This window comes from Myripristis murdjan, chromosome 3 (genome assembly GCF_902150065.1).
Source record: "Myripristis murdjan chromosome 3, fMyrMur1.1, whole genome shotgun sequence".
Taxonomy (NCBI): domain Eukaryota; kingdom Metazoa; phylum Chordata; class Actinopteri; order Holocentriformes; family Holocentridae; genus Myripristis; species Myripristis murdjan.
The window spans coordinates 41,073,095-41,095,992 of NC_043982.1; the positions used below are offsets into that span (position 1 = coordinate 41,073,095).

General features: G+C 41.9%; 1 protein-coding gene across 2 annotated transcripts in view; it reads right to left on the minus strand.

The window, feature by feature from the left end:
- hsd17b12b (hydroxysteroid (17-beta) dehydrogenase 12b) overlaps positions 1 to 22,898 on the minus strand; it is a 50,388-nt gene that overhangs the window by 15,106 nt on the left and 12,384 nt on the right. The window contains exons 2-11 of one of the 2 annotated variants that reach the window (XR_003927900.1): positions 20,578 to 20,624; positions 20,123 to 20,198; positions 18,888 to 18,995; positions 18,488 to 18,552; positions 17,529 to 17,573; positions 14,739 to 14,773; positions 13,518 to 13,599; positions 11,925 to 11,990; positions 10,346 to 10,495; positions 5,185 to 5,433 (exon numbers count right to left, since the gene is read on the minus strand). Coding sequence is in view for 1 of the 2 variants with exons in the window: in XM_030046547.1 (XP_029902407.1) it covers positions 5,326 to 5,433; positions 10,346 to 10,495; positions 11,925 to 11,990; positions 13,518 to 13,599; positions 14,739 to 14,773; positions 17,529 to 17,573; positions 18,488 to 18,552; positions 18,888 to 18,995; positions 20,123 to 20,198; positions 20,578 to 20,624 (782 nt within the window). In the remaining variant the exon portion in view is untranslated. Of the gene's footprint in view, positions 1 to 2,808; positions 5,434 to 10,345; positions 10,496 to 11,924; positions 11,991 to 13,517; positions 13,600 to 14,738; positions 14,774 to 17,528; positions 17,574 to 18,487; positions 18,553 to 18,887; positions 18,996 to 20,122; positions 20,199 to 20,577; positions 20,625 to 22,898 lie in introns of those variants that run through there. The other variant, XM_030046547.1, reaches the window with a different exon arrangement.

The following is a 22,898-nucleotide window of genomic DNA, read 5'->3' on the forward strand; positions in this document are numbered from 1 at the left end:
CAGCTGGTGCATCTATAAGGCAGCTCACATCTGCAGAGCTCTTTTTTTTTTTTTTTTTTAAAAAAAAAAAAAAAAATTGAGCTTTGCAAAGCATACAAAAAAAAGAAAAAGAAATGGAAAAAAAGTGCATCACAAGAACATTTCCATGAAAGAGGCAATGCCTTACTCTGCTTGTAACAGCTAGTTCATACACCTAGACCAGAGAAACATCGGATTCCTGAGGCTGAGAAAGTCATAGCGTACCCACAAAAAAAAAAAAACACTCCCTAGGCAAAAATAAATAGCCATGGTAATGAATGACGGGACTGGTTGCAGGAAGACTGGTTTAGCAGAGCAACAGGTTGCCACTCAGGTAAAGGGTGAAATTTTAATTGTTTTTATTCCCAGGCCTGGGGGGTGGAGGTACTGCGGAAGAATATGTTTGTTATAGTCTTATTTCTATAAATGGAGATGGATTTTTTTTCCTCTCAGAAGCAGTCCAATGTGGTATGAATTCATGGGTAGCATATGAGCACGAGCAGCAGGGACAGTTTACAGATTGCAGATATTAGATGTTCGTGTGCAGTTTAGATCTGAAATGGGCTTTTTGTTGAGGGGGTGGGGGTAGGAGGGGGGGGGGGGTTCCAGCTTGTTTTGTAATATGGTATGGTTTGTGCTATTGAGCTCAAACAAGTGTACCAATAGTGCCACCACATGGAAAACTTAAAACACTCTAATGGCAATCTGAAAGCTGTAACCTTTCCCCCCTTTGCACAATCGAGTGAGGCACAGCTTCCAGGTTTTTTTTTTTTTTTTTTTTTTCCTCCTTGGATTGATGACAACAGGAAACTCGCTTCTCACACGTGGGAGTGAATTCAAATGAAAGATGACGCTCCACGGCATATCCAACATGTAGGGATATGCATGACAAGTATATTTCAAAATCAGAATATTAAAATATGAACAGATAACAGCTGGCATATACTACACAAGGATTTGCTGGCAGCACATGATGGCCAGCTCTTCTCAGTCCTCCGTCTTTCATCACACTGACTCAGAGTCTTCTCTCTCCACTGCCATGTACCAAGTCCGGCATTGGTAACTTTTACCAAAACACCACCAAAGTCCTCCTCGGTGTTGTATGTCGCATGGCTAATTAGGCTACAGAGTCAAGTCAACATCCCTCAACGATCCCTGTCGGCGTCAAAATCGGTCGCCAGGAAGGACGAGCGTGTTCAAAGTGCGCGGGGATCCCCCGGTTTAGAGGTTCTTTGGAGGCGCTCCTCTGGTGCTTCTCCTCAGACTCTCCAGGGTCTGCAGGAAGGAGCGCTGGGCCTGGTCCTCTTCCAGGGAGGAGCAGCCCTCCTCCTCCTCCTCGATGATGCCACACTGCACGCAGCGTAGGCGGGGCTCCCGTTGCTCGGCCCTGCACACGCAAGCTGTGGCCAGCGACTGGGGGAACTCCTCCATCACCAACGGCAGCAGATGGGCGGGGAGCGTGTCCATGCTGGTCGCCATGGCGAACGGCGGTCAACGCGCTCTGGATGGCAGAAGTGCAGAACAGATTGACGGGATGGGAGGGTGGAGGGGGGGGGGGGGGGAGGATGTGGGTTAGAAGCCTTTTGTTGGGGGGGGGGAAACGTCTCAAGTCTGATGAGCCGCCTCGACGGTTTGAAGAGACGATTCAGAAGCAGTGACAGACGTCGTCCTTATGAAAGGCCGCAAATCACAGTTCGGAGTCAAAAATGCGTCGGCTCCGCTCTCCTCAATCACTGTGACCGTTGTAGCCGTTTAATATTCTGTCCTGTGGGTGCTGCTTGATGCGAGGAGATTAGAGCGATCCTGCCGCGGTCTCTTTTCCCATCTGTGTCCACAAAACACCGCTCTTCGGGCTCTCAAACTCTTCTGCGAAGTCACGGTGAGAGAGAGAAAGAGAGAGTGTGTGTGTCTGTGTGTGTGTCTCTCAGAGAGCTGTGGACTCTCAGCACCAGGCAGCCAGTCTTTATATACGTCTCTGCAACCCACTTCTTCTGCTTGGTTCTTGCTTATGGCAACCCCCTCTTCCCACACACACGCACAGACACACACAGACACACACACACACACACGCACGCATCAACTCTCCCCTCCTACATTTCTCGGTGACGACACATTTCCGGCAGCTTCCATACCAGTGTACCGGAATAATCTCCCAGAGACAGTTGGCATGGGAACTGGATGCTCCTGTCGGGGAGGGAAGAGTCGGAACACGTTCGGTTCGGTGAAAAATGATGACGAGTAAGCTTTAAATTTCATTCAAGGAAGTTGAGTTTCGAGCTGAGCGAGGGCATTTGTGAAACCCGATGATATATTTGCACTTAAAAGTCTTAAACAGGATATACACGGAGGGGCAACGTGTGGGACAGATGGGCTCTTCTGGTGTCCGGGTGCGACGGCATCGACGGCAAACACGCGGAGGTGGAGACGTAAAGACGCTACAAAAATGTCTTCAACTCATGTTTGTGATGCAAATAATAGCAGCGGCGTTTCAGGGCAGAAACGGAGCCGAGTCCGCCCGATCCATCAGCGTGAGAATACGAGTCAACTTAATTTGCTCGTGAAGCGTGTGGGTTTTTATCTCCCGAGCTCATTCATACCTTATCTAATTCCAATAAGCAATGGAAACTGGCACCGGGGCTCTTATCAGACTTCTCCATGAATTTAGCATAAATAGACGCGCGGTTCAGCATCACCATACCTTGAATCCTACAATGCACCCACTTGAAATGCGAGTGACAGAGCTGGAACTGGAATGTAATAAGGCAAGGATGGACGAAACACTAGAGGAACTTATTTGAAAAGCATATTTATTGACGCTCAGAGAGACACATGCTGTGGGCTGCAATTATCTCGTCAGTAAATCCCCATGATGATATCAAAGTTGTCAGCCGAGCAAAAACAAGTGCACATATTCATAAGGGGGAAAAAAAAAAAAAAAAAGCTCAAAAGAGTATTTCTGAAACGGGACAAGGTCTGAAATAAAACAGTATTCACTGCACATTAAGAACTAAATGTAAATTAAATACAAAAAAATAAAGGTTTTACACTTAAACGTACACAATACAAGTGCTGCTTCAAAACAAAGGATGTTAACATGACCGCCTTGTTCGTGCATTTGGTTGATTTTTTTTTTTTTATCATTTTCATAGATTCAACATTCCTGTGAAAATGCTGCTGGCTGTAAATGCAGAATGCGGGTCCCTTGTTACCTGCTCGCTCCGCACAAAGAATCAAACAAACAAACACAAACAAACAAATGCGCCGACTACAGCGCCCGCCCACAAGACTTAGGGTCAAAAAATATTTCTCGGTATTTGTTTGAACCGGCGCGGAGAAATGATGCCTGTTTTTCCTCCATTTCGGCTGTCTCACAGGACACTGAGTCGAGCCGATTGCAGAAATAAATTGGAAAATCAATTTAGTATCCACACACACACACACACACACACACACACACTTAACATTCCACGACAGCCACAGGGCTTCTCCGTCTCTATCGGATATTTTATCTACCAAGACTCTAAACGAAATGTCTACAGATTAAATCAAGTTTCGGGTTTACTGTTCAACACGTTGTCCCGTAATCAACACGTCAACATCTTCAGAGAAAAACACACAATTAAGAGCAAAACAAAAAGATCACTCATGGTTTCGATAGAGGCGCGTGAATTGTGTGAGCGCTTCGGAAACGGTGAAACATCGAGCGGCGATGAGGACGCCGTTAGTGCCGGTACCATCTGCCGTACCTGGTGTTTAAGTCTCGGTTAACACATTAAAATGCTTACACAAAGCTTCAAACTGCAGAGTCATGTACAGTTATTAAACGCAGTCCAGTGTTTCACTAAAGAGCTTTTTTTTTTTTTTTTTTCAAGCCGCAGAGCATGAACTCACAGTGATGCTGAAGGGCTTTTATCGCGGCGCGCGGCCGGGACACACGGAGGGGGGGGTCATCTGAGTGGGAGATGAGGGAAGCTGCGTGTGGCCCGAGGAATTTATAGTTTAGCATTTTTTCCCCATTCGTTTTCATTTTCATTTCATTTTGCCTTTGTGCTTTCACTTTCAGTTTACTTTTTATTCCTTTTTAAAGCCAGTTCACTCGTTCAGTTTAGTTTTAGCTGAGTTTTTAATAGTTCCAGTGTTAGTTTTAGCCTTTTTTTTTTTTTTGTAAGATGGAGTATTTGTCAAGGGCGAGATTCAGAAAGGTCAGAAAAAGTATTGCGTGATAAAAACTCAACAAAAATATACCATTTAAAAAAAAATGGTACAAAATCAATGGACAAAGACCCAAGCTAAAAACATTTTCACTGTAATTTTAGTGTGTTTCAGTTAAATACAGTTTCGATTATTTATTTATTTATTTTTGGCTTCATTTTTATTTTTATTTCAGTTAATGAAAATGTTTTTTCACACCTATTTTCCATTATTTCACTGGTTTTTGTTACTTTGGCGTGTGCCCAATAAAATATGTGTTTTTTTCACTGAAATCATTGAATCCTGTTCAGTGAAGGAGAGATAAATCGCTGCGTCAGCTTTATCAGGGAAAAAGGTTTACTGTGTCCCTTCAGCTTCTAATTCAACAGAAACATATTTTAGGGCCGGGCGATGTGGACAAAAATCAAATATCACGATATCTTTGAGCAAACCTCTGTATCAATATTGTGTCGATATTGAAGGAATAACTACTGGTGCTTTCATAAGATATTTATATGATGACAGATAGAATTTGGATCCCTTCACTGTAATGCAGCATCCAAAACACTTATGTCATATCATGGCATTACAGTATCTGAAATCCAGACGATATCTGGTTTCATATCATGATTCTGGTAAGATATTGATCGCCCCTCCCCTTCAACATCACTGCGCTCACAACAGTTTCTAATGTCAGACCGGTCCAGCCTCCAGGTGATAACACGGTTACAGTGAGTAGACTTGAAAAGTATAATCGGTTATAATCATGATTATTGTTGGTTAACTGCTTTAACATGGTCGTCTTGTGCCTGTCATTAAGCCGGGTAGCTGGGAGGTGTTTGGTTTTAGAGAAGTTAGTGTTCCACTGAATAAAGCTAATTCCTTTAACCTGTTTGGATTCAGACCATCTAAGAACCGAGAAAAAAAAAAAAAAAAAAAAAAAAAAAAAAAGGTAGATCAGAGAGGGAAACTCACTGAGACATTTCTCAGAAGAATTTCACTTTTTTCTCCTCTCGGTCCATGATGATGCTGGACGATATTTTGTTTGGTATTGTTGGTCGCTCTCTCTGTGTGGTCCATCCGTCTGTCCGTCCGTCCGTCCTCCCGGCCGCTGGTCTATCCCTGCTTCTGCTTCTTCAGGTGGCGAGCTCGCTGGGACAAGCACATCGACATCATGTAGCTGCTCAGGACCTTGGTGGGGAGCAGGGCCGTGGTCAACCAACCCTGCAGAGGAAAGAAGCCCGGTCAGCTGTTGGCATTTACAAACGACAGATCTGGGTACAATTTGTAAATCCATAAGGTGTCATCAAATTAAGAATCAAAATAACTTATACGAGACAAGGTGCACGGTGCAAGGACAGCTGAATTAATTTTGTTGTTTCATCGTCCTCAGCTTTCATCAGCTGATGGTCCACCCACAGGCGTGGTGAGACTCTTCCACCTATTTTGCATGTAGATCATAAAATTTCACTTTTTATTCCGATTAGGGCTTTTCAAAATGAGTTGAGGGCAACATCCTGTGAGGTGCAGAGGACCAAAGTCCCCAAAGATAATTTTTTTTCCCCAAAGACAGAAGTCAATTCCTGCGTACGCTTTTTCACCTCTGCATTGATTTATTTCAGGGCGTTAGTCGACGTTAGTCAATGTTTCGGTCACAAGAAGCTTCTCGAGACATGCCTTGAGAAAAACACGAAAGAGTCTGAAAGTCTCTGAAATCAGTGCAGAGGTGAAAAAGTTTGTCTGGGAATTGACTTCTTCCTTTGGAAATTATGACTTTTCAACCGTCTCTCTCTGGAATCATGAGTGTCTGCATAGACGCTGCAAAATTCCTGTTTTACTTTTTTCCTTAACTGACTATGAAGCACCTATTATTCTTTTTAAAATCATCATCATCATCATTTTATTTAAAACCTCTGAGAACACACTGAGGAAGAACCCTCATTTTCCACAGTGCCGATGTATAATCAAAACCCAGAGAGGCAAGTAAAATCAAATAGCAATAAAAAAAAAAAAAAAAAAGAATACAGGTTTATCAGGTTTAGTTTAACAGTTTAGTTAAAGGTAATTTGCTAACAGATGGTAAAGTCATCCCTGCAAAATGGCTGGCTCTCTTGCAAACCCTCTAAAACTGTCATGGTTAGACCTTTGCTAAAGAGAAGTAACCTTGATGCTTCAACAGTTGGTAATTAAGAATCCATTCCCTCAACACACACACACAAACACACACACACACACACACAGAGATTGACTCAAGCAGCTAAGTGATCATTTGTAAATGCATACCATCTCTGAAAATGTTCAGTCTGGGTTCAATGGCCACTACAGTGCAGAGGCCGCACTGGCAAAGGCAATCAATGACCTGAGAATGAAAAGTGATTCTGATAGGCTTTATTTCGAGTGCTTAAGGACCAAACTGCTGGAATCTGACACCGCTGATGATGAAATTCTGTCTGATGGCCTTCAGTTTTAAAAAATTTCAGATGATATCTAACCGGACAAAGTTCTCTGGTAGTTTGGGCCGTTTCAGTGCCGGTCCAATGACACCTGGTGTTTACAGAAGTCTGTTTTGGGATTCATTCTGTTTAATCTGCACGAGCTGAGTGGGTAGTGTGATTAGGAAACGTAACCTTCATTTCCATCGATGCGCTGATGAAATCCGTGTCTGCAAACCACTTTAACCCTAACACTTGAGTCTTGTGAGCTCTTTTGTCGACTCTATATTAAAGAAATACGCTTACGAGGGTCTCCTGATGTCTTAAAACTTTAAGATGAAACCAAAAACCCAACTCATAACTGCTGAGGCTATGAGAGTAAAAGTCTGTTTTCTTAGACTCTTGGTCACTTAAGACCAACTGATGGGGAAAAAAAGACATATTTCTAAGGTACAGAGTTTTATTTTCGAAAAAGAAAAAAAAAAACTGTGCAAGGTTTTACTAGAAACAGATCATAATACTGTTTTCATAATACTACTGTGTTTTAGTTTACCCCAAAAAAGTCAACAGCTCAGCTTCTATTTAAACAAAATGCTGCTGCCCGGCTTTTATTCTTACAAAGAAGACATTTTTCTACTTCTGTTTATGGATTTTTTTTTTAACTATTTCCTATTGCTTTTATCTTCCCCTTAAAGTTGATGGTTTATTCTACTGATTTCCATCTTAATTTTACTGTTATTGAGAAACAAATCATACCACACTGACTCGGGTGAAATGTGCGACTGTGCATAAAGTTTGATTGATAATAAATGCGCACTGCATCGGTGGGAGACGCGTACAGTGGAGAGTGGTTTTGAACAATTCAAGGGAGAGGGATTATCGAACAGTCAAAGCAAAAAGACGCAATTTGTCTGCAACTTGTGGTTTGATGATACAGAAAATAAAAGCTGGGGAACAGAGAGGATCGGTCCGCGGCCTGTTACATCTTCACAAAACACGCCGAGTGCTCGAGCTGCACAGAGGCTCGCCTTGGTTGTACATGCTAGTTGGTATGCTGCGCCTTCACATATTCTTTCTTTACTTTTCAAGGACTTTCAAGTTCTTTCATGGACATCAGGGATTGGTAAAACACATTTATACAACTAGAGCAGTGCAAATTGATCCATGCTTGTTTGAGTTACTTCATACATCAGTGAGCACAAAGATATCACTCGAGGAAAAAAAAAGAAAAAAAAAATGGAGGAAAAAAAAATTGTAATCACAAAACTCACAATCTTCCTCAGGGGCAAAAAATACAAGTGGCAAGAAAACTGGTTCAGAGAGTTGGTCTGAATATCATTGATATTCAGGTCACGTAGTTCCTCGGTGTCCTACACTGTATGGAGGAATTAGAGAGAAATGCCTCAGTCTTATGAGGTCCCTGCTGCCTCTGAGTGTGTTGTTAGATGCAGATTTCTCCTGAATGAGTGTGTGTCAACTTTTCCTTCCTGTCACATCCGTGTCTACACAGTTCCAGTGCTGAAAATACAGACAATACTGCAAGCTACTGGAGCATCCCAGTCCATTATTTTAGAGGACCTGTAAGATGCTTCAGCGACACTGTTGACACAAAAGTAATTTAGGGAATGGAGATGAGCTTGTAGGAAGCTTCTTTGTACACAGGAAAGTGAAAACTGAGTCTAATTATAGTAAAAACCTCGCCGGAGCTCTACCCTGGATTTCATTTTTTTTTACTGGACAATCATTTAGATGACTGTAAAGCTGCATGAGATCAGTTACTTGTAAGGTGTTTAGAGAAACCAGCTGACCTACAACAGTATCACTCATGTGCTCTGACTGTGTCCCTCTCCCTTTGCCTCCCACTCCGATTATCAAACTCTAGAATCAGATACTATCAATATACTACACTACACTATACTATACTAACCCTAACCCTAATCATTTGAACAAAGGGCTGGGCAATATGGCCAAAGATATCACCACGATATACACATTTTTCATAGAGCTGATAGAAATTATGCTCTCGATTTACATCAAATAAAAAGAACCCAGAATGTTAATCATTATCATTATGCTAGTCTCCTTTACCCTCCATAATAATACAGCGTGCGGTTCCTGTGTGTGTTGTGTGTGTCTCCTTGCTTGTGACTGGGCATGCCACCAGACCTCTCTCTAGTTTTGCCACATGACTGGCAATTTGTGCGTTAATCATGGACGATTGTTTTAAATTCATCAACATTTTACAGAACATTTTTTTATGTTTCCATTGCGATAATTACTGTTGTTTTATTGTGCAGCCCTATTTCAACAATTCATGCAACTCATGTAAGCAGGGGAGAAAAGGCTGAGGAACAATTGCACTGAGGTCTGGCTTTCAGTTCTGACTAGCTGGAGCACTTCCAGCAGGTCTTGAGCTCCGCTCGGCTGTCAGGTAAACAATGAACCTGCCAGAGTGTGAAAATGTGAAGTACCTTTTGAAAGGTGGTGTGCCAAGGCAAAGTATGACTGATCTCACAACACCTGATCTTTAGCAACCTTCTAATGCCAGTATCCTACCCTAAAGGCGGCAGCACAGATGTAGCATAAGATGCAAACAAAATCAAACTTTGCTGCTGTTGAACTCCAATTGCAAACAAATCTCTACACTCCCTGCAGCCTGAGATCTGTTCATTTAACGCCTCCGTGACAGATTTGGGAGCTTGTAAACTGCAGGGTTAACAGTGAGATAAGAAGAGATGACGGTGACACTGGAAAACAATAGCCCGGCAGAGGTGAACAGAAAAAAAATGTCATGCAGCTTTCTTTATGCCGTCTTGCACAAATTGGGTTTGTTGACGCCTGACATTTCTCTCTAGGAAATGTGTCTTTAGAGTATCTGCTTGCAGGATCGTATAAGTACACATACACTCTCACAACTTCACCAAGTCTAGCCTCAAACGAATTCACCTTGAGAATGAGTGAAAAGAAAAAATCATGAGCTGTTACCAAAAGTGATAAAATATAAGCACGCAACGCAAAGGACACATGTTTGAAAACAGCCAATCATGTGACATTGGTGATCACTTGCAGCAGATGCTGTATTGGGGGGCAACAAAATGAAGCTGTGCTAAAATTTTGACTAGTACACCTGGCAAGCCTGTGCACATTTTAGGGATCAAAACCAATATGACATTTTTGGTAACTTTTGGCCAGTTTGCCCATGTGAACGTGCCAAATTTCAATTTTGTTCCCACTATACTCCCTCCAGCTTCAGCTTCAAAGATTTCTGGGAATGGATGGTAACTACAATGCATTATGTAAAACCCTGTCCAGCTTTTTGACCTGACCTATTCCAAAGTGCCTGTTGATAAGAGTATGAGTGCCAGATAAAAGCACTGCAATTTTGTGTGCATTTTGCTCCAGAGTTTTGCCTTCTTTTTTTCCTTTTTATCCGGATACCTGTGAGAGGAGCTGTGCTATTTTTCCCCATAGGAACAATTGTCGAACCTACAATTCTACCCACAATTTTTTCCTCAAAAAAGCAGTGGTCGCACAAGCCTTTGCCCTTTGGCACCCTGAAATTTGTGTCAACTTTCATTCTATAGTGCGAGAATATTTTAACGTGTTTTCAACTTCTTCACTGTAGTCCTCCATCAAAATGAATCGTCATTTGAAAGAAGAAATTATCATGTAGACTGAGTCCCCTATTCAAACCACACACTTACCATGATAGCGTGGGGCAGGTAGCCGTTGGTCTGGCTCTGCAGTCCCACGGTGTTGAGCTCTGCTGCCACATAGCGCTCTGGGCTGGGCTTGTCTAGCGTGGCTCGCTTGATTTTACTCAGCTTGGTGGCCACGAAAAACGGCAAAACACTCTGCAAAGAGAAAACCTCATGAATTATATAAATAAAGAACATTTCCAGATTCATGGCTTGGCGAGGTATCAGCACTGTGAATAGCAAACATTTCTTTTCTCATTTTGCTGCTTTAGTGAAAGCCACAGAGGACCCCAGATTGAGTGCAGATGCTGGGACGGTTTTGGACCTCAGAGCCGCATTTGACACTATCAACCATAAAATTTTAATTCACTGCCTTAAAGAACAGGATGGACTCTCTGGGAGTTCTCTTAACTGGTTGTGCTTCAATTATCGATACACACTTGTATGCACAACTTGGTGAGCACATCTCTAACACTGTTTAAATAGACCATGGTGTGGCTCAGGGTAGTGTGTTGGGGCCCCTATCGTTTTCTCTATACATGCTTGGATAATATTATCCATTATCATAATGTGAATTTTTATAGCTACGCGCTGATACACAATTGTATAAATTTGTAAAACCAGAGGAGCAAAGCATACTTTCATCTCCAACCGTATGACTGACATAAATGTGTGAGAAATTATTTTTTACGGTTAAATTCAGACTAGACTGAAATCCTTATTATCGGCCCTGAGTCCTAGAGGGATTTGATCTGCTCAAATTTGGGAACCTCGCAGCTACAAAAAACAAGTGAAAAACCCGGGTATTATTTTATATTCTAATCTTGACTAACTTTAATTCTTTGACCAAACCTATTTAAAGGTCAGGCCATTTTAAATGAAAACAACACCGAGAAGCTCATCCATTCTTTTATACACAGCTTACATACAAACTTGCATTCAAACTTCAAACCACACAAAATGCTGCTGCTGGGGTTTTACCCAGGACTAATGTAAGGGAAGCATATAACACCTGTTTTAGGTGAGTTACACTGGCTCCCTGCGACTTTTACCATCAATTTTAAAATGCCATTCATGGTTTTTAAAGCACTGAATGGCTTGGCAGTGGCACCCCCCTATAATTCAAACTGTTTTTCATATTCTGTTCCCTTGCACGCTCTTCAGTCTGCCGCAGCATGCCTCTTAAATGTTCCAAAGGCTTCTGCTAGAAAAATGAGTGATGCTGCGTTTAGTGTTTATGCTCCTAAATTGTCGAGTGCTCTGCTCCTCCATATTAAAAGAGTCTGGTTCGATTGATATCTTTAAAAAACACTCAAAAACACACCTATTTTTGTGTTATTGTTTTCCCTGTTTTATTTCTTGGCTTGACCTTCCCTTATTCCCTGAATTGCATGTCTTGCCTGAATGGTGCTCTACAAAATAAAGTTCATCATTCATTCATCAATATAATTATTATTATCAGCATTACTATTTATTATAACCTCAAATTACTAAAAGGTTTAAGCAGCATTCATGCCAACCATTCTCAAAATTAAAATCAAAATGGCGTTGTATCAGAGAAACAAAGGTTGTTTAGTGGTTTTACCTGGATGATGATGCCTTTGCTTTTGTACTCAGCCTGCAGCCCGCGTGAGAAGAAGTCCACAAAAGCCTACATAAGAGAGAGACATGCCATTAAAGGCTAAATCCAGAATCTCAGCAAGAAACTCCTTTAACATTTACCAAATGCATGTCCTTGCATTGTAATTACTGTAAATTTGAGCTGTACCGTGGATTCACTCCCACAGTACATTAACGGACACACAGAGTGGAGCACGAACATGACTTAAAGGTGAACTGAGAGTCCATTTTGCCAGACATGTGTTTGCCCTTCTATCACCATGTCTCCACTTGGCGAACGAGCAGTTTAATTCCCTCGGTCAAGTCGGCCCCGGCGTCTCCGTAGAAAGTTTAGCCACAAGCTGCATTATGGCTGGAGGTTCCCTACAGAGGCTAAGGCATGGCAGGCGAATAAAGGTTAGCCGATGCCAGTACAAGGTTTTATGTTTGTGGGTAAAGGGCATCATTTAGGTTGGAGTATGTGCTGCTTGCCAGTTAGACCATAAATCTTCACTGTGACCCTCTGTGCGGCGGTACACACACAGTTTCCATTGAAGGCTTAATTTAGCTTATAGGGTGATACCGGAGTTAGATTTTTCTGTTCCTCTCCACAGGCTATCGATGACTTTCCATCTACCACTGACAACTTTAGTTCCACTCGTTGCCTCAGAAACTGAATTGAAATTGACTTTTCTAATAGCTCTCGATGTCTCTAAAATGCATCTTAAAACGCAGTCCTATGAAATTGATCACCGTGACAGCCGTGCTGTTGTTCGGGTGAAGACTTCTGCCTTGGATGTTTTTAGGGTTTGGGATTCCAAGCCCAAAATAACGCTGATGCGAGTTTATGCTTTGCCGTTTCCGTGCTGGTGATGTGTGGAAGTAGAGGTCAAACTCAAGTCAGCCTTAACTGCAGGTGACACCACTTTATCCCAAAATAAACCTAGCATTCAAAATATCAGCAGCTCATGCCTGAACTGATATTGGCATGCGACTTGATGAAATTGCAACACATTTCAGCTGCAATCTGATTCTGCTTGGATTTACTGTGGATGGATTTTTCAGAAGCACATTTATGCTGCACTGCAGTCACTAACAGTTTGAAGATAAACATGAACCAATACTCAGACACTGACAAATCAATTAACTGAAAACTGTGAACAGCAGGCATTGCAGTAAGACAAACAGCAAAACAGACGATTATAAAACATGACTTCAGCGTTTTCCAATAAAAGTTATTTAGTCACTCACTTATTCATGTAACTCCACACCACAGAATGCTACATCTACTCAGCTAAAATGCTATTCAGATGTGATGAAAACTTAAAAACTAATTAAAAACTAATTTAATGGCATTGCTTCAATCTACTTCATTGTTATAAAACAATTAAAATAAAGTGCTAAAGAGAGAAAAAACTCATCCTTTCCTCTCTTCTCACCTCCTACTGAACCCTTAATCTTGCATCATCTGTTATCAGCAGTCTTTTGTGCTATGAGTCCAGACTTCAACACTTTGTGGAGGAAAGGTCACCAGGTGTTTGACAGTATTTGCTGTAATTCTCCAGAAGAGTGCACTCACCTTGGAGGCAGAGTAGACGGTGAGCAGCGGTACGGGGAACAGCCCACTGGCAGATGAAATGTTGAGAATAGCCCCTTTTCTCCTGAAAACCAAATAAACCAACATGAGCAAGTGCTGTTTTTTTTTTTTTTTTTTTTTTGACTTTTTGAGCATTTTCTGCTTTATTAGAGTTCACAGTGGAAGGAGACAGGACAGGAGTATGAGACGGGACAATGACATGCATCAAATGTGAAACAAAAGTTGACCCTGCTAATCTAATCCCTTTGGAATAGGGGCTGTTTGCAAAAAACAATTTGGAACCAAAACAACAGAGGAAATCTGTTCCTGGATGATTCGTTTAGAGTGATTTATGGCTAAAACTGGGCATTAACCATTTACCAATTTAAGTAAAATTTTAGGAGAACCTGCTCTAAACTAGACGGTCCAGCTGCACATGGAGTTTTCACCAAAACTGTTTTACGAAGTAGTTTTTGTCAAACTTTTTGACACCTTGGAGTTTTCGTTAACGAGTTCCCAAACTGCAGTCTATTCAGGCAACACCGCTGCCATGGCAACGGAAACTGACAGGTGTTGTGGCCTAATCACAACCCGTCAATACCACATACTGAAAGAATCGATCATTAGCCAAGAAAATCTGTGCAGACGCAGCGGCGAGGCGGGCCAATCACAGATCCACAGTATCAGTAGGAGCTCGTCCAGGGGACACAGTGGACAAATGCAGAATGAACTTTGTCTTTTTCTATTTGTGTATCTGTATATTTGTATTTACATATTCTTACTTAGATTGTTTGTGTTTTCTGTTACCTGCCCAGGGACTACGGATGTAAATTAGCATTCCCGCTAACGCCGGCAAGTTTACATCTCGCATTTTAAACTGATGATTATTAATGTGCTCTGTCCCTATCTGATAAACAAATAAAGTAGATAAATAAGATAAACACTATGTATTTTCTGAGGCTATTTTCAGACTTGAGTTCCTTGACATGAACAAAATTTATCACTTATTTCAACACATTTTCACTCATCCTCGCTTTCCAAAAAGGTCCCCACAGCCGCTGACATTGTTTATTTCAGTAAACCCGCCGTTTTTGTCCGTTTGATTACTGCTCACTTCACTTTCGTTGTGCTGTGTAATGCGTTTGAGGAGCTGTCCAATTACTTGAGATTCACAGAAATCAAACGTTTAACAGTGAATCACTTCCTCGCGTCCGATAAACTTACCTCTCCACCATTCGAGGAAGAACGAGACGTGTCATCTGGAACGGATGGAGAGGAAGAGAGAGAGAGAAGACACTCAGGAGAACAGATCGGTGAATACGTGTGGGTTGTGTGTGTGTGTGTGTGTGTACGAGTGTGTGGGCTGTGTGTGTATGTGTGTGTACACGTGTGTGGGTTTTCTGTGTGTCTTTGTGTACAAGTGCGTGTGGGCTGTGTGTGGAGAAGTGGTCAGGGAGGGAGGACAAAGAGAGAGGAGAAACAGATACTGATAGAAGAGGGAGCCGTTAAGGGAAATATTGAATGAGATAAAACAAGTGTTAAGAGAGCGAGGGATGTGTGGGTGGGCTTCAGCTGCTGCGCTGGGAACCGCACAACACGGAGAAGAAGGATGGAAGTGCCTGCAGATGCTCTGTCAACGTGTGTGTGTGCGTGTGAGTGTGAATGTGTGAGTGTGTTTCTGCTGGTCTGACAGCCTGCCTGAAAAGTGGATCTCAAACTTTTGCAGCCACGCCACCTCTCCACCAAGGACAAATTTATTTACAGCGGCATCTCAAACACCCCCACTGGAGCATCAAACTAAATTTATGAGTCAGGCTGAAGTCCTGAAGGGCGGAGAGTCCACGGCGCGGAGACCGGAGGAGATCCAGCCTGTTCATCAAGATGATCTCTGCTCCGAGTCTCCAAATCGACTGGGAAGACTCGATATGGACCACATCCACTGAACATACATTACCGCCCCCCCGCCACCCGCAACATCATATAAAACAGACTCTCCCCCCTACGCATCAGTTTACACAGCAGGCAACTTCTAAAATGATCCACTTCACAGTTTGTCTCAATGTGAGCCCAGCAGTCAGCAAATCCGACTGATCATGTGTTTCCCAACGACGACCGCTGGCCCAGTGTGACTAATATGGACCAGGATTACTGTAGTTAACCAAAACTAAACTAAAAACTACCACTAGGTGTGAAAAACAAAACTTTTTAGTTGACTGAAATAAAAAAAAAACTAGCTCAAACGATATTGTGTACATGCAGAACTAACTAACATGACTGGGAGTCAGCTGCCTTTACAAAGTGTTGGCTTTGGATTGGAGTAACTATTCTGACAAACACCGCCCCTAATATCAGAATAATAACACACCAAAACTAATAAAAACTTTAACTAAAAATAAATTTTTTTAACAATAAAAACTAAACTGAAACAAGCAAACCTACTTTGGAAACTACCTGAAACTCAACTGAACAGAAAACAAAAATTAAAATTGAAATAAAATTAAAAACTAAGGAAAAATACAAAATCATAATAACTCTGGTGCAGACCCAGAATCTGTGATTGAAAAGGAGCAGCAACATGGGACGACAGTGATTACTGATCTATGCAGGGACGAGTGTTGACTGGTCGGATGCCTTTAAGACCAAGGTAGCCTTCACAATAATGACCAATTAAACAAAATAGAAAAACAGGAAAGACCAGAAGCAAATAAGACAGGCTGCTCATGTATTGCTGGAGGGAGCCATGTTTACTACTCTCCTCCGGTGCTGCTGTTTACTGTAAACATTTATTACATCTGACTCTGAACAGGATGCAGAAACCCTGATGATAGACGCAGGGGAAAAAAAGCGAGGAAAGGTGTTTCTTTAGGGATGTCTGCTCACATTTTTCACATTTTCTGTGTCAGCTGAGCTCAATTCCACAAGAAAACAACCCGATGTTTCGTGTTTGTCTCCTCGGTAATTAGTCATCTGACTCTGGACACGAGCGAGACAACTGGGCCCTTCCAGATACGGATCTGACACTGATTAGGATGCAGTCTGCTCAGGCCTGCTTATGACCCACCCAAAAACCCTGTTTCAACTGGAAATATGTCCAATTATTAACCCTCTGAACCCCAAGCAGTTTTGGGGCGTTTTCTGCTCCCCGCACATTTTGGCTCACTGTGGGCTTGTTTTTCACTGCAATTACAAGTGCTGCACCTCTATGGAAACAGCACAGCTGTGGCTATCACTTGAAGCCATTCAAAAATGTCTTTCACACAGTATGAAAGAGTTATAGTGCCATAAATAATAAAACAGTAAAAAAGGCAAACTGATTTTTTTTGATAATTTATTTTACAAAAATCGAGAAAAACTGGAATAAATGTACAGAACATTTTTTCAGGTGCCCACTAGTGTCACTGATCCAAGAAAAAAAAGTAGGGCTTCACATGATGTATTTCCTGAAATATTAACATTTTTCCAACCTGTATAAACTTAGGCGTTTTTACTGCCTTGTGCCCTTCCATATTACTACTGTTGCCTACACACTGAAATTCATTGAATTTTTGTCACACGACTGTTGGGCTCACCTGAATCAATCAAGATGTCTCAGATCCGCTGAAGACCGCAGAATTTTTTGGTTTTTGGATGATCTGGATTGAGTAAACGACTATTTTTTGGCGAATTGTTGAATGAAGCATGTATAATAAAATGATTCAAATGAAAAATCACTTTTTTAGCCTTAATTTCGTCCTTTTTTCTACCGCTAAACCGAAGTCCGACATGGTGCATTCAGGGACCGTCGGAAAATTCAAATTCCGACGAAAAAATAGTTTTTTTAAAGCTTCCAGCTATGATAAACGGTTGAATTTTGGCGATTTTTTAAAAAATACATGTCTTTCTATCCCGCCGGCGGGTCTGGGGTCCAGGGGGTTAAAGTAAAGTTCTCTCACAATGCCACATTGTGACTTTAAAATAACTCTATTCAGTAAAATGTATAAAATGAACTCCACACTGTGCATGAAGAGCACTTACCTGACACACCGAGGTCATGTTTATGTTGATCAAAGAGTCGATGAACTGAAGAAAAAAGAAAGAAAAAAGAGGAAGAAGAGGAGTATGATCTACACAGCTTGGTCACACTCGGTAATGCTAACTCCCATGTAAACAGCATATACACAAAGGGTTTAATTCCAAAATCACCACCTCATTTTTGAGAAATCTGGGTAATTTTGATTGATCTAAATAAAGTATCTGCCCTGATAGCTGAAAGATGACATCTTTCAAAACTGTCAGAAACAGCAGCTGGTGGTAAGAAACGCTTTTCTGGGAGGGAAAAAAAAGGGGCCAGTTAAGCCTCAACACTCGAGCAAGATGCTATATTTAAAATAGCGTCAATTAAAAAGATAAGTGACATTTTTCAGTTACACATCTCTGACAATGTCTGACTTTCAATAAGCAGCCTTTGTGCTCTTGCGGTTCCTTTGAAGGTGATTTTTATCTGCACCTGCCCTCTTGCACAGCCTTCATTTTTTTTTTTTTCTATTCCCACAAAGTTCAAAAGGCAGAAATTTGAATGTCACCAATGAATTATCAAAGCTCTCCACGGACTTAATTGGAAAGGATGCACTTTCTCGTGCAGCTGGACTGATCCAAGTTGGACAGCTGTCCGGCCTGAGTGAAGAGAGAGACTCCCTTATGCTACTAAACAAAAACCGGGAGAGGCTTTGAACGGCATCAACTGGAACGTGCATGAAAGACAATGATTTACAAAAATAGTTTACTCCCTGAGACACAGATGTTACGAGGCGTGCTGCTGCATTTCCACAACTAATTTTTGGGGGTTTAGTGAAAAGCATTTTGGCAAAATCTGGCGGCAAACAGGACGTGCAACACGGGAGGGATTGACCACGCTACGGATTGACTTCACACCGTGTGCGTGCATGTGGTAAATCGCTCACACCTTCACAACATCAGAAGCAACACAGACTTACCTTGTCCAGATCGGGGACGCTGAGGAAGAATTCAGGATAAGAGTAGGAAAATCCAACGTTGTTCACTGTTGATGAAAGAGAAAGGTAACATAAAAAAAAATAAATAAATTCTACATTACACTGAGAGAATCACTGATGAAAACAAACAGAAGCATCATGTAAATGTGTTTTCCTGCAGTTCAACATCAAAGTGTCATTCCTCCCTCCGATCTTAGGAGGGCAGCAAAGTTCTAGAGACGCCGCCGCGCTGAAGCAACAGAGTCCAACATACTATCCCTGCTGTCTGCGAACGTCAGAGGCACGCGCTTTATGGCTGCAGCTGCACTCAATACTTCAGATGGCCGGTCGGGACCAATCAGGTTTATAAAGTGGTTTGTCTGAGCCCCTGCTGCAGTCTTACCCAAAACTCCAATCTCCAGCCCCGCAAGTCCATTTTCAATCTGGGAGTAGATATCTGTGCCACTGAAGTCGGCTGCAATTGTCTTGGTCTCCACCCCGCATTTGCTCTCTGAGGATAAAAAAAAAAAAAAAAGTGCATGAATATTTCAGATTTCAGTTTATCAGACACAAAAACACCAGATATCAGTGCTTGCACGTATAAAACATCAGAGGGAGAAGAGGAGAGAACTCTGGGATTATCTTTTTTCCCCTCAGTGTGGATATCCCTCCTTTAAGAGGGCGCTTTAATTTCTCTGGACAGAATCCCCTTACATTTCCAGCAGGATTGTTCCCTGCCCCGCACGGATCTGAAGCTTCATTCACGAACAGGCCGCGTGCGTAAATCATGTGACTCAATCCCTCATTATTTAGTCCTTAGGAACAATCCTACAGTGCAACATGCAGATGTAATTTCCAGGTCACAGAACGATAACTGAGGAAAAAAACAGCACAGCAATTTCATTCATATTTTTTTTTTTTTCGAATGTATTCAGGATTTCATTTGAGTGAAACGGTCCAACTTGCCCACGGTTCGGTTTGTACTGTTTTTGGGTCACGATTTCGGTTTCAGGTCCGTTTTGTTTTGCACATCAGGAGGAAATTTTGTCTTATTTGCAAAGATTACTTTTTAATTCAGCCATCTGGGATAACGATATGACATCAACAGATACTCTCTCACAGGCAGAAGTCTACTTAGACTATGTAAAACAAAGAAAAATACTTGCAGAATATTCATTAATTCATCAGCTCAGTACATGTCAGTTTTACACTCCAACTTGAATGAACATGATTTTTACTTTTGGCTTCACTGTCCTTGTTGTGACACACATTGTTCTCCGAGCGCTGTTTCGCTTAAGTGATGCAAATAAACTTAAATGGCTCTCTGAAAGACGATATTTGCAGTCACAGACTTTTTATTGAACGCGTGGGTTAAGTGTGCAAAGGGAAACTACAAACAGGCATAAATTGCTCTGAATCCTGTGCATTCTCTCGTTTCCTTTTAACCATTATTAATGTGTAATAATGGAGGAGGGAGTCGCAGTAAACCATTATGTTTTCGTTCCTGGGTGTCTAAGAGTCTCACAAGTGGTGGGTCATTTAAAACAGAAAAAAAAAAAAAAAACATTTGTTCATTCATTCTAACATAAGATGATATAGCATACAAGCACACACACACACACACACACACACACTCACCAATGGCCTTGGACACCTCATCCAGCTTCTCCTGAGAGCGGCTGATCAACACGATGGCAAAGCCTCGGCGAGCGAGCTGAAAAAAAAAAAAAGAAGAAGAAAGAAGTGTCAACAACATAGCAGGTAGGTATACACACACACACACACACACACACACACACACGCAAACACACATGCCATGCACTACAGGTGTGTGGTGTGTCCGCCGCTGTGATGATGAAGTGGTCATTGATCTCAGCTCCTTGAAGTCAGCTGGCAGGCGTTTATCACGTTTTCCACCAAAATGTATTTTCTCACACTCGTCTCTCTCTCTCTCTCTCTCTCTCTCTCGAAGAGCCTTTGATCGACAGATTGTGTTTAAGTTCCACCTCACACACCTGATCATCCACTGTTTTTTTTTCCTCCTTCCTTCTAGAAAAGCCTGAAATTTCAAAAATCCACACATCACATCTTACCTCCTCTGCGTAAGCTTTCCCGATTCCATCTGTGGCCCCTGTCACAACTGCAGGATTAAAAAACAAAAAACAAAAAACAAAAAAAAAAAAAAAGGAGAAAGAGAAAAGATGCTGTATTAGCAGAAGAAACATGCATCTGCTGTTCAGAGCTAAACTGGAAAACACGCGGCTGTGTGCCGTCGGTGGAAACGTGCACGAGAAAAAAAAACTTCTGCCAGAAACTTCCCAGAAAGTTCCTACCAGCGCTGGAAGAGTTTCCTCTCATTTAAAGATTCAGGACATTTTCAGGTTAAAACCGGTCGTCGACTGATACGGGTTTTCAGTGGCCGATAATGATGCCAATATTTAGAGAGCAGGGTGGCTGATGGCCAATATATAATGCCAATATCATGTTTTTTTTTTTTTTTTTGGCATCTAATAAAATACAACAATTTAGTAATAATAACAAATGCAACCCAAAACTGCTAAACTTAAATGAACATTTATTAAACACTAATGTAATTGTCTGCTTTATCTCAGTTTTCTAAAATAGATCTGAGCTCTGTCTGCAATGCACTTATTTTAAATAATTTTTCATATTTTGACATTTTCATATTTTGATCAACTAAACAAAGGTAATCAAAAACTTAACTTTGTAAAAAAAAAAAAAAAAAAAATGAAAATGAATGAATGAATGAAAAATAAATAAAGTTTGAGTGCCCTTAACAACAGCACTTGTCAGCAGAAAAGGTAGATAGTGACACGTTTTGTTTATTGGCCTCATATCGGCCTGATTAATCGGCGTATCTCTAGTTAAAAAACTTCTGTCATGATTCTCTGCTGGCAGCTGATAAAGCACAAACAGGGATTGAAGCTACATCCGGTTAATAAAAACTTTTACATGCTGCTGGAACCACTCAGCATCACGTGGGTGTTTCCAGAGAAAAAAAAGGAAGTGACAAATTTTACATTACAGTTGTTGTAATAAATGATAAAAACTGAAATCCCCTAAAGAAACAGTTTCCTTGGCACAGAATGTCACAAGGAGGTTTTCATCGGGGGGCTGGAGGCACCTAAATTAAACTAAATCAATCAATAAATAAGAAGTCGAGTAACATTTAGCCTCATGAACCTCCTTGTTTGAGTCCATGGATGCTTGTGATTTGAGACAGGAACACAAACAAGTGTGATCTCTGCTCATCATGTGATTTCTGATCTGGGTCAGTTATTTCCAATAGCATCAGACAGCAGCCTAAGAAACGTTTTTGACTGTTTTTAAACCAAACTGAAAAGCCAGTAACAGGAACAAAATCCACAACAGCTGGAATGGTTTCGTTGAAGAAATGAAGGAGAAGACGCGCACCACCAAGGGGACACGAATTTTGGCACCAAAAAAAAAAAAAAAAAATACAGTTTGCATGGAGCCGAAAGAGGAAAAAGAAGTCTGCCTGCAGTCAGGAAGGGGCGAGCGATGGCCACCGCGGCTGCACAGACACACAGAAAACCCAAGGAGAAAGACGTCGGTGTCCCGCCCACACCGTTTGATTGACAGGTGCAGTGCAGAGACACCACAGCAAAGAGCACTCAGCACCCAAGATGGGGGAGAAAAAGAAAAAAACAAAAAAAAAAACAAAAGCATAAAACAAGAGTGTTGTGGATTACCACTTCAAAGGATAATAAGGCTTCGAGGCTGACAAGTTAGGGGGGGGATGCATGAACGAAAACAGAGAGGTTGGGGGGGGATAGATGGAGGGCAATGAGGCGTCAATGCAGAGAGAGAGAGAGAGATGTGCTGCAGAGAGCAGGTGAATGGAGAGTAGTGGGGTTGGGTGAGGACAGACGGAGGGAGAGGAGGGGGGAAACAAGGTCCTCTCTGTCTGGCAGGCGAGCGGACGGATGCCTCGGCGCGGCCCGACACAAACAGCAGAGCGAGAGGCGGCTATTTTTAGCGGCACCCATCTTTCAGTCAGAACTATTCATTACACCTCTGGCTAAATATAACAGGAAGTGAGCGGGGAGCGGGACGGCGAGAGAGAGAGAGAGAGAGAGAGAGAGAGAGAGAGAGAGAGAGAGCCGTAACAGCGTTTGTCCTCGCGTAACCTTCCGAGTCCCTCCTCAAAGACGCGTCCCGACACTCCTGCCGGGTCTGAACTCACATGACGAATAACGTCAGGGTTTTATTGGATTTTCTTCCCTTGTTGTGTTATTTGTGTTATGGTACTTATTATCTGTATATACTGTTTATAGTGTAAATTATGCTTCATATCTTGCTATCCACTTTGCTGCTGTAATACGTGAAATTTCCCCACCATGGGACTAATAAAGGAATATCTTATCTTATC